Here is a 9,982-nt window from a genome sequence, read left to right as displayed (position 1 = left end):
ATGTCACTAATTTCAAAGCTTTACGCTTCGTTCAGGAAAGACTTCTCGCCCTATTGAAAAATCATGTACGCCCTATACTTCCTGTAATTCATAGTCGTGACTTGCCAGACGTGCCACTCAGGTTCGCAACCTATTGAGTCACGTTGGCCACAGAGCGTCCTGTTTCGGGCATCTCTGAAGGCAGTTTGAAGAATGCCGCAGTGGTGTTAACAGCAACTGCCAAGTGCACATTCTACGAGTTGGAGACATGCTCTCGCCAGGGGAGACATTTTTACCCATTTTACCAGTGGCCTACAGGCGGTACTGGGATTCGAGCCAGCGACCTCCATAGATGCCGAGGCTGGCGTCCTAAACATTACGCTACGGCTTCCCTGTATCCACAGTCCTATACGATCCTATAGGATCCTGTATAAAAATCTGCACGTTCCCATATAAACCTGTACGATCCTATAAGATTGGGGTACAGGGCATATCGGTCAATTCCACATAGGAAATAACTCTCAGGGTACAAGTGTCCGTGTTTTTTTTTTCTAATGCAATCTAGTCGTTGTTTATCGATAAACAATCAGTTATACTTTTGACGTGACGATGTCCAGCTTTCATGACGTCAAAAAATGTGGCGCTGGAGTTCCAAGTTCGTCTTTTAATTTGGAGTCTTTTCTTGTTTACTAAGGCTTCACTTGAGTTGAAGCTGACGTTTCTGGCACCATTAATATATATTAAAAATTTCATCTCTCTCTCTCTCACTCTCTCCCCCTCTATCTCTCTCTCCCTGGTATTCCAATAGCTTAATCTACGAACCCAATTTCGCGCATTCCTCTTCAGCGTCTTTCTGGAGGGCCCCTCACCAGGTTTGGGCAGCATTGCAAACCAAATGGAGTTACTACAACTAGCATGGCAAACGAGCGCGGAGCTCAGTTCAGCCAATGAAAATCGTGCCTGCGCCCGTACGCACGCCGCGAAAACAGCTGGAAATTCAAAGGAAAAGCCTACGCCTCCTTCTTCAAGAAGCAGCCGCTCTATCTCTCTGCCACGAAAGAAGAACAATGAGGCATCGTCACGGGAAAAAAAGTGAAGCCAGAAATGCAAGTCGGCCCAACACGTGATCACGTCACGTGGTCTTGGACCGCCGCTCTACTAACCGTGCGCTCAGAGCACGCTCTCCCGAGAACGGGTTAGACAAAAACGCGCGGCTGTCGCGGTTTCACGTTGCGACGAAGACGGTAAATGCAAGTACGTTTCAACAAACGACCGTAGTTGCTCCAGCATACTGGGAGACGAATGCGGGCAGAGCGGTCATCAGACCACCTGGATAGGAGCGCGTCGACTAGAACCCACCGGGAACTAGAGATGCAAGAGTCGGAAAAAAACTCAGAAAGAATGAGCGAAAAAAAAACAGAATGTTTTTCAGCACATAGAAAAAGGGAAAGAAAATTCCAGTAATATCTCCACATACAGCAATAATTGCCATTCTCTGCTGTGCAGCATACGATTCTATATAAGCGAAAACGGCGAACAAAAGCAAACTGCTGTCTCGCTAAGCAGTCAAAGCAATTTAGTTTTGTTTTAATTCTAAACATACTGATCGAAACCACCTGTTTCTGGTCAATCCCCCATAGTGGGTACGCGCTAGTGTTTGGGAATAAGGCAAGCACAGTGTTCAACTGTCTTCATTACATGTCTTCAACGCCAGTAGCTTTGTGTTCTCCATAAAAAAGATTATATCTTTCAAAGATCAGTCAGGAATGTTGCACCGTCTTTATGGGGATATTGTTTCTGTAATCATAGTATCTTATTGCTGCACTGATGTGTGTTTCTTCCTCTTTCGTTTCTCATCCCGATTAATTATGTACCACCAATGCCCGATTGTTCAACACTGCATTGATCGTTGTTGCACATTACGCACGTATACCATATGGGCCTACACTAACCTCGGCTATGCACCCAACAGTTGTTTGCTTATGTTCATGCAGAATTTTATGCTGGAATAACTAATGTCTAATGTCCAAAACGTAGCGGAGAATACAAGGACACGCTCCGAGTCCAGGACTGGCGTCTGGGACTCCGCGAAGCACGTGAAACCGCCAGCCTGGTGACAAGCTAGGCCTTTGCATTAATCAGCCGCTGACACCTACAGCTTCTAGCCTGCTGCAGATGCTTTCGCCATCTGCCAGTTACGAACGAAATTGGTCTCTGTTCGGAAATGTTCGTAACAAGCTATGCAACAGGATAGGATAGGATAGGGATAACTTTAATAAAGTGCCGGCAAACGACGGTTTAACGCGTCGTGACGCTGGCCAAGCGTCGACCCGGGGTTATACCCTACTCTGCACTAGCCCAGTTGGGCCCGTTTGTAGTGGGTCATGAGGCTTGTGCTTTTCGAGCGCACCCCGGGCCTGCTGGACGGCCGATAGTTGTGAGCCCTTGTCTGCAGACTGCAGTGCACCTTGAAGTTCGGGCGGGTAAGTCCTGGAGGTAGCTTCCGTCGGGAACCTTGCACAGTCCCACATGATGTGCCATTTGTCCGCCGGACCCGCTGCACAAACACCGCACAGCCCACTCGGATAGAGCTCTGGGTGAAGCACGTGCAGCATTGCGGGGGCGAGGAGTGACGCGGTCTGTATTTGCCCTATAAGATTACGGCCTCCTCCCGACTGAGTGCCGGGTGGGGGGGCGGCATTGTCCGTCGAGCTGAGCGGTAAAACTTGGTTACTTCGGCATAACTAGTCAATCTGTCCTTGGTTTCGAACCACCACACGGAACGGTCACTCTCGGGGGCGCGGAAAGTAAGCGCTCGCGTCGCCGAATGGGCCTCTCGTTGTGGTTCGGTGAGGAAGCACACCCGCCGGCGTGCGCCGGGAACCACTTGATACGGATGGTGCAGCCGCGGTCTTGAAGTTGGAGCTTGCCGATGATGGCGGCCGTCGGCGCGCATATTCGCCCCTTGGCAAAGTTGCGCACGGCATTCCTCGAGTCGCTGAGCACGGTGCGACACTCGGCCTCGGTGATGCCAGAGCGATGGCAACCTGCTCAGCGTCTCTGGCGTTCGTGCACCGCACGCTTGCTGTCGTTGTCTTGGTGCCGGTAGCCGCCGCAACGACCACTGCCGCGAAGCCTTCCCGCTTGTATTCCGCGGCGTCCACGTACCGGGCGTGCGGGTCTTGGGCGTGTTGTTCGGTGACCTAGGGCCTTGGCCCGCGCCTGCCGCCGTTCTTGGTTGTACTCTGGGTGCATGTTCTTCGGGATGGGGTCCACGTAAATGTGGGCCCACGCCTCATCTGTGATCTCGCACGGTTGCCGGCTGGGAGCTTGGGGGTTGTAACCCAGGGACGTCAGTATACTGCGGCCCGTCTTGGTGGTAGACAGGCGCTCGAATTGCGCGGTGAGCTTCACCTCGGCTATTTCTTCTAGGGTGTTATGGACGCTGAGCTGCAAGAGCCGAGCCGCACTCGTGGCCTCCATTAAACCCAGCGCCATCTTGTAAGCCCGTCTGATCAGCGCATTGATCTTGGTCCTGCCAGTGACTCGCCAGTTGAGGTAGGCCGCAACGTAGGCGATGTGACTGATCACGAACGACTGGACAAGGCGCATGAGACTGCCTTCACGCATGCCCGCCCGTCGTGCAGAGACTCGATGTATGAGCCGGATGGCGTCCATTGCCTTGGTGGTAAGCTTGTTGATGGTCTCGTCGTTGCGGCCGCTCTTGTTGAGCAGCAGGCCTAGGACTCTGATCTTGGGAACTTTGGGGATGCGTTGCCCCGATGCAATCACAATCTTGATGTGATCACACTCCCGAAGGGGAGCGCGCTTCCGTCCCGGTCGAAGCGGTGTGAGAACGAACAGCTCGGATTTGGCAGGCGAGCACATTTGGCCTGTGCCGTCAAGGTGCTGCTCGATGGCGGTAACCGCCGCTTGCAGCTGTTGTTCGATGCGGGCGTCGGTGCCGCTGGCCGCCAATGGGTCCAGCTAGAGTAAATCGAACGCTCAGTGACCTTTTTCTGAGTTAACTGATTAGCAATCTTTCGTCGAAGACAAGACGTTCATTCTGTTGCCTTCGTGTTCTCTGCGCACTTATTGCGCCTATTTAAAGATAATTGTAGTTTATTGCTGGAATAATATATATGAGGTATTTTTATTGGAGTTTCAAATTTCCTCAAGATTTCCAAATCCGCACGGAAAGAAGAAGAAAAAGAAAACGTGCATTTTTTTCCTCCCGCTCAAAATTTCCGGTAGTGTTGCATGCTTACGGGAACCAACCATGCTGAGTCGAGTCCGCCGAGTTCCGGGCTCGCGAGTTGGGGCGACTTTTCGCGGGGATAGCTTCACGGAGAGCCGATTTCTTTCTTTCCTTAATGCTCCCCGAAAGCAGATAGTCAGAGACGCCGTCACGCGCATACCGCGCAACGTACAAACAGCCAGCGGCAAAGCAAATTCGTGGGTTCTAGTGAAGTGCTGAGGGCCGCAGAACCGCCCAAGAAGGGAACCGCCCAAGAAGGGGTGGGATTATTATTGCGAAAGCAATATTGCTCGCACTTTCGGCCCATCGGTGGTCGTGGCGCTTCCTTACACAGCTGCGCGTCACGTAACCGTGTGACGTCACGCCAGACCGAGAAACGGGGCCCCAGCTCGCGGCATCGATGGCTCGGCTCCCCGCAGTGGTCGGCGCGCTGCCTTGCGCTATGTCGGATGATGTATAGCCATAAGTTTAACAAAGCATGTCCACACCATCAGCCGAAGCAAGGGGCAGCGAAGGGTATTGCTTTCGCAATCTTCCAGGCTTAACCAAGCTAAGCCTTCAGCCAATTTTTCATTATTATTATTATTATTATTATTATTATTATTATTATTATTATTATTATTATTATTATTATTATTATTATTATTATTATTGAACGTTACCGAGAGCCGGCAAAGCTCTCCCTGCGGATGGTTTCTTCAGTCCAGGAAACATATGGGACCTGCCCGCCCACTTTGTTCCGTTCACCAGCTGACGAGAAACAGATTCCTCTAATAACAGACTCGAACGCGCGGATCCCTCACGTGACCACGATCGGATGATGACGAGGTAATGACGACGACGGTTTGAAAACGACGGAGCGACAAATGTGGGACGACCACGACTTCATGACGATGACTGTGGGGCGACGACGCAATTACTGGGATGGCACGACGAAGGCGGGGACAACGACGGCACGGTGGCCATGAGGTGACTGCGACTGTACGAAGACGACACAATGACCCCTATGGCCTGACGACGACATGATTACGACTGCATGAAGACGCAACGACAACGATGACGTGATGACATTGGCACGTTACAACGGCGTGGCGAAAACAGGATGGCGAAGCTGGAATGGAACGACCACGGTGGCATGACGACGGTGGTATGACCAACGCAGGACCACGATGGCATGATTTAATGACAACGACAATTGCCTATGAGAAAGCAAAGGGCTTCACTGGAAGTGAGAGCGTAATCAAAGGATAATAATTTGCGATGTGTAGTGTTTGTTGGTGCAGATTGTGCAGCGATGGCTTCTCGTAAGAGAGCAGTGCGAAAACTTTGTTCTGTAGTTCTGTAGGTGAAGTGCAAAGACTATCAGAGGTTAATTTCGAGTTTAAATACCGTTGTTTTCGTGTTTCTGTGACGTACCTGTGTAGTGCATAGTGATATACACATTGCATTGGATTGGGAAATGTTAGATTTAGTGGCATAATAGGGAACGATTGCGCACTGGAACATTTTATCTGTGAAGTGCGTATATAGTGTTGATACGTGGGTGAACATCGTTTTTTTTATTATTATTATTTTAAAGAAAGCTCTTTAATAGGAGAGGGGGGTGCTATATCGTGATTGACAGGCGAGGCGCACTAAGTTCGCACTAAGTTGCACTAAGTCCGGTACTGACAAATCGTTCAGAACAGCAGCAGCATCCACAGAGTAAGGGGAAGAGGCAAATGAAGTTTCGCTTTAAAATGGGGGTAGGCGGAGCTCATCACGTACGTCACGTGGATGCCCTGCTCCAACATGAGAGAAGGCAGGCTAGGATCGAAATGTCCCTTGCCGATGCTAGTGATCAGATCAGGAGAAAGAGATCAGGAGAATAGTGTGGTAAGGGTAGCAAGCCTCCTAGCACCATAGTATCCCAACATTTCATTCCCTTTTATCTAGACTGTCATAAGATCTTTTTATAGCAATTTTTTTTCGATAAGACGCTTCCCGGACAGCGCTTTATAACATTTAGTTTATCACATAAGGTTCGGGAGTGGTTTTATGCGTGTTAAGGTGCTATTCTTATCTTTAATTTAAGTTGAATGTGTCCTATGTGCAAGTAACACTTCACTGGCCAAGAGTAACGATAACTTTGATAAAATTTATTCACAGATTGCACCTGCTATGTGCACCATCTGAAGTCGCGACACGACGGAAATGAACAACGGTGTATAAATAGCTCGGAATGATTAGCGACGCCTGTGATGGGCATTCATTGGTGCGTACACCAAAATTAGCTAATACGTGCGCATCGACATGATGAAATACTGTCACACTCTCCCTACTGAAAGCCTGAAATGACACTCAAAAAAGCACGAAGACATGTTGTAACATTAAACAAACAAACAAATGGTAACAAATTTATCGAAGAGGGAATAACAAATGCGAAAAAAATGTGAACGCAAATGCAGTGACAGACATCAGCATGCACGCAGATCGGGCACATGAGCTGCTTCGCCTCTCTGTGCGCCCTGCTTGTTGTTCTACGCTGTTCTTTTTCTGCGCTTTCTTTTGCGCTGCGCAGAGACCAAAGTGGCACAGCTTGACTTGGTGCGACTTTAAGAAAGAAGAAAGGAGTAAAAGGGCCGGGATCGAGGCACGGACAACGCGACATAACGAAAAGAGACAACGAAAATGTAGTGACTCCCATGCCCCGCTCGGCTGCCGCACACAGTTTCATGTACAGTTTCAGTCTCCGCATGGCACGCACCAACGAGTCATATGAAAACAGAAATGGATGGTTGGCGAATGGCCCGAACGGATTAGTCCCACCGCCAAGTCTCTGTAATGTCCTGTGAAAATGCGCGTCGAGCCTGGAGTGAAGTTTGGCTTAGGGTGCATCGTTCACTCTTGCTCGATCGTACTCGCGCAGGCGTCTTTTCGCCACCAGTCACGAACGCTTTGCGTGCGCCGCTTCGCCGGGGCTGGCGGCGCGTGCAGCATGGCGCACAGGCGGCACCAGAAGTACGTGTTGACGAACTCCCCGGTGCCCTTCCACTCGAAGTACTGGTTGTACAGCGTCCGGTTGCGGCTGAGCAGCTGCAGGTACTCGGCCAGCTCTTTGGGCGACCCGAAGTCGTCCACGTGGATGTACGAGTGGTACGGAGCCGCGGCCAGGTAATCCTCGCGGGAAGCGCCCATCACCACGGGTACCACGTTGTGCCTGCGGGAGGCCAAAGGGCATTAGACAGACAGACAGACAGACAGACAGACAGACAGACAGACAGACAGACAGACAGACAGACAGACAGACAGACAGACAGACAGACAGACAGACAGACAGACAGACAGACAGACAGACGGACAGACGGACGGACGGACGGACGGACGGACGGACGGACGGACGGACGGACGGACGGATAGACAGATAGACAGATAGACAGATAGACAGACAGATAGACAGATAGACAGACAGATAGACAGATAGACAGACAGATAGACAGACAGATAGACAGATAGATAGATAGATAGATAGATAGATAGATAGATAGATAGATAGATAGATAGATAGATAGATAGATAGATAGATAGATAGATAGATAGATAGATAGATAGATAGATAGATAGATAGATAGATAGATAGATAGATAGATAGATAGATAGATAGATAGATAGATAGATAGATAGATAGATAGATAGATAGATAGATAGATAGATAGATAGATAGATAGATAGATAGATAGATGTAAGAAAGTTCGCAAAGCCCAGGACGCTTTGACAAGCCTACTCATGTCTTACAATTTCTTTGCCCAAACGCGCAGAAGGCTATGATATGTGCACAGAGAACTGACGCACCGCAGAGCGTTGAAGAACTTCTCGGTGATGTAGTCCTTGCAGTTGGCGTTCTCGAAAGACAGGTAGAATAAGTACTCCATGTCCAGCATCTGGTAGCACCTTTCACTCTGGTCTCGCGGGCACGAGAGGGGCCCGCACGAGCCGTAGATGTCCACCTGCGGAGCGATCGGACGAAATAGGTTCTTAGCGGACTCACGTTGATGAAATAGGGGAAGAAACCGCTCTAGATGAAACACTGGAGATTTTTAAAAGAGAGGCGACACCTCAGATTTTAGAACAAGTTGTACAATCGGAAATTGTCACATTTGTGCGTATGCAAGTGAAATGACCACCATATTTCCTGAGCAGTCTGGACACTTATGACGAAATAATCTAGCGAAGCAAGCTCCAAGTGAAAAGAATAACGACGACGACAACAATCACGACAACAACAACAAAAAGAAGAGAAGAACAAGGAAAATATATTTTGAAAAAGCAGCCTTGACGTCTAGCGCAAATATATATTTAGAAGAAAGCAAACAAAGACGCTTTATGAAAAGCTGCAGCGTTTATAGAGCGACAGTTTCACCCGAATTTCATATGAAGAAAGAAACGCACATATGGCAGTAAAATATGTAAGAAACTGTGACAAGCATTCCAGCTGGGAATATCTTCATTCCAGAGCGACCCGCTTATCCTATTATAGCATAAGACCAACTGCGTGACTCATCCATATACTGAAGACGATTATTACTACGTACTAGTGACGGTATTGCATAGACAGGGGAGCGAAAACAGTTCCCTTACGTGACACCTATAGGCAGCTTTAGCCTCAAGGTATTTTGGCGCTGTCGTACTATAACGACAGTTGTTACTATGGGCTCACTCCCGCGGTTGTTTTTGACGTCCGCCGCCGTCCATCGGTGGAATCCAGAACTGCTTTCCGTGAAAGTACACAGAAATAAAGCGAAAACTGTGCCCATGCGCCGCTAGAATTCCAAATTACAACCAAAAGATTGGCAATCTAGGATTTTACCACCGACTATTCTCTGCCTATATGCTACATCAGTGGAGAATGCTGTCTAGAGTTCACTCAACGCTTGTGTACTGGACAGAGGTGGCGTCGCGCCTTGTTCGTGTTCCGGCGCTTTACCTTTCCAGTCGTGCAGGTGGTCCTCGGTTAAGTATTCCCCCCCTTCTACGTATTTGCAATCACAAAGTTTGAGCGTGTCTGCTTCGTCTCTAATATAGCCTTCTTCTAGCGCTCGGCTTCTTCTCACGTTTGGTGGATGGCACTGGCGTAGTCTTTTTTTGTTCAAGAACAGCATGAAGCCTTTTATTGGCCGGTAGCTCAAACACAATTTTAACGCGATAGCGTTAAGGAGCTCGTGTCGCAGAAAAACCGGTGTCGTCGGTGTCGGCGGCGTTGGCCGTGAGCGACAAATCCCAGAAGGCACTTTATCAATAAAAAACATCTTGCAAGTTGGGCTGGTGGGAATCGAACCAGGGTCTCCGGAGTGTGAGACGGAGACGCTACCACTCAGCCACGAGTTCGTTCCTTCAAAACGGGACAAAATCGCCGGTAGTGAATGCGGTGTTGCCTTAGAAACGTGCCGTAGAAAGTTATACTGCGGTGTGTATCGGTAATTATGACCATGTAACTTACAGAAGTCGCAGTTTCACGAGTAGCGAAGTACGTTTCCGCTAAATTTCTTCTGCGCTCTGCGCACATGCAGAGCCATCTTGCGGCAAACATAGCAGACCCCCTCCTCGCAATGTACGGCGATGCCCCGACACGTGGCGCGCCACTCGCCCCATGACCGCGTCCGCCTTCATGGCGCGTCGGGGCCCGGCTATCTCTGCCGATCGCGACATTTGGCTGACGTAGCGCGTTTGAGTAGGCGGTGCGAACGGGATGCGATAACGCTATCGCGT

General features: G+C 49.5%; 1 protein-coding gene across 4 annotated transcripts in view; it reads right to left on the bottom strand.

Annotated features, from left to right (window-relative positions):
* Nucleotides 1-6,354: 6,354 nt before the first annotated feature.
* The window catches only part of LOC135908480 (glycoprotein 3-alpha-L-fucosyltransferase A-like), a 40,816-nt gene continuing 37,188 nt past the window's right edge, over nucleotides 6,355-9,982 (bottom strand). For all 4 annotated transcript variants that reach the window (XM_065440276.1, XM_065440278.1, XM_065440274.1 and 1 more), the window contains exons 7-8: nucleotides 8,069-8,223; nucleotides 6,355-7,436 (exon numbers count right to left, since the gene is read on the bottom strand). In XM_065440276.1, the coding sequence (XP_065296348.1) occupies nucleotides 7,118-7,436; nucleotides 8,069-8,223 (474 nt within the window). In that variant the 3' untranslated portion in view covers nucleotides 6,355-7,117. The remainder of the gene's footprint in view (nucleotides 7,437-8,068; nucleotides 8,224-9,982) is intronic.

This window comes from Dermacentor albipictus, chromosome 3 (genome assembly GCF_038994185.2).
Source record: "Dermacentor albipictus isolate Rhodes 1998 colony chromosome 3, USDA_Dalb.pri_finalv2, whole genome shotgun sequence".
NCBI classification, from domain to species: Eukaryota; Metazoa; Arthropoda; class Arachnida; order Ixodida; family Ixodidae; genus Dermacentor; species Dermacentor albipictus.
Note: the sequence above shows the minus strand (reverse complement) of the source record. Positions and strands in the feature narration are given on the sequence as shown.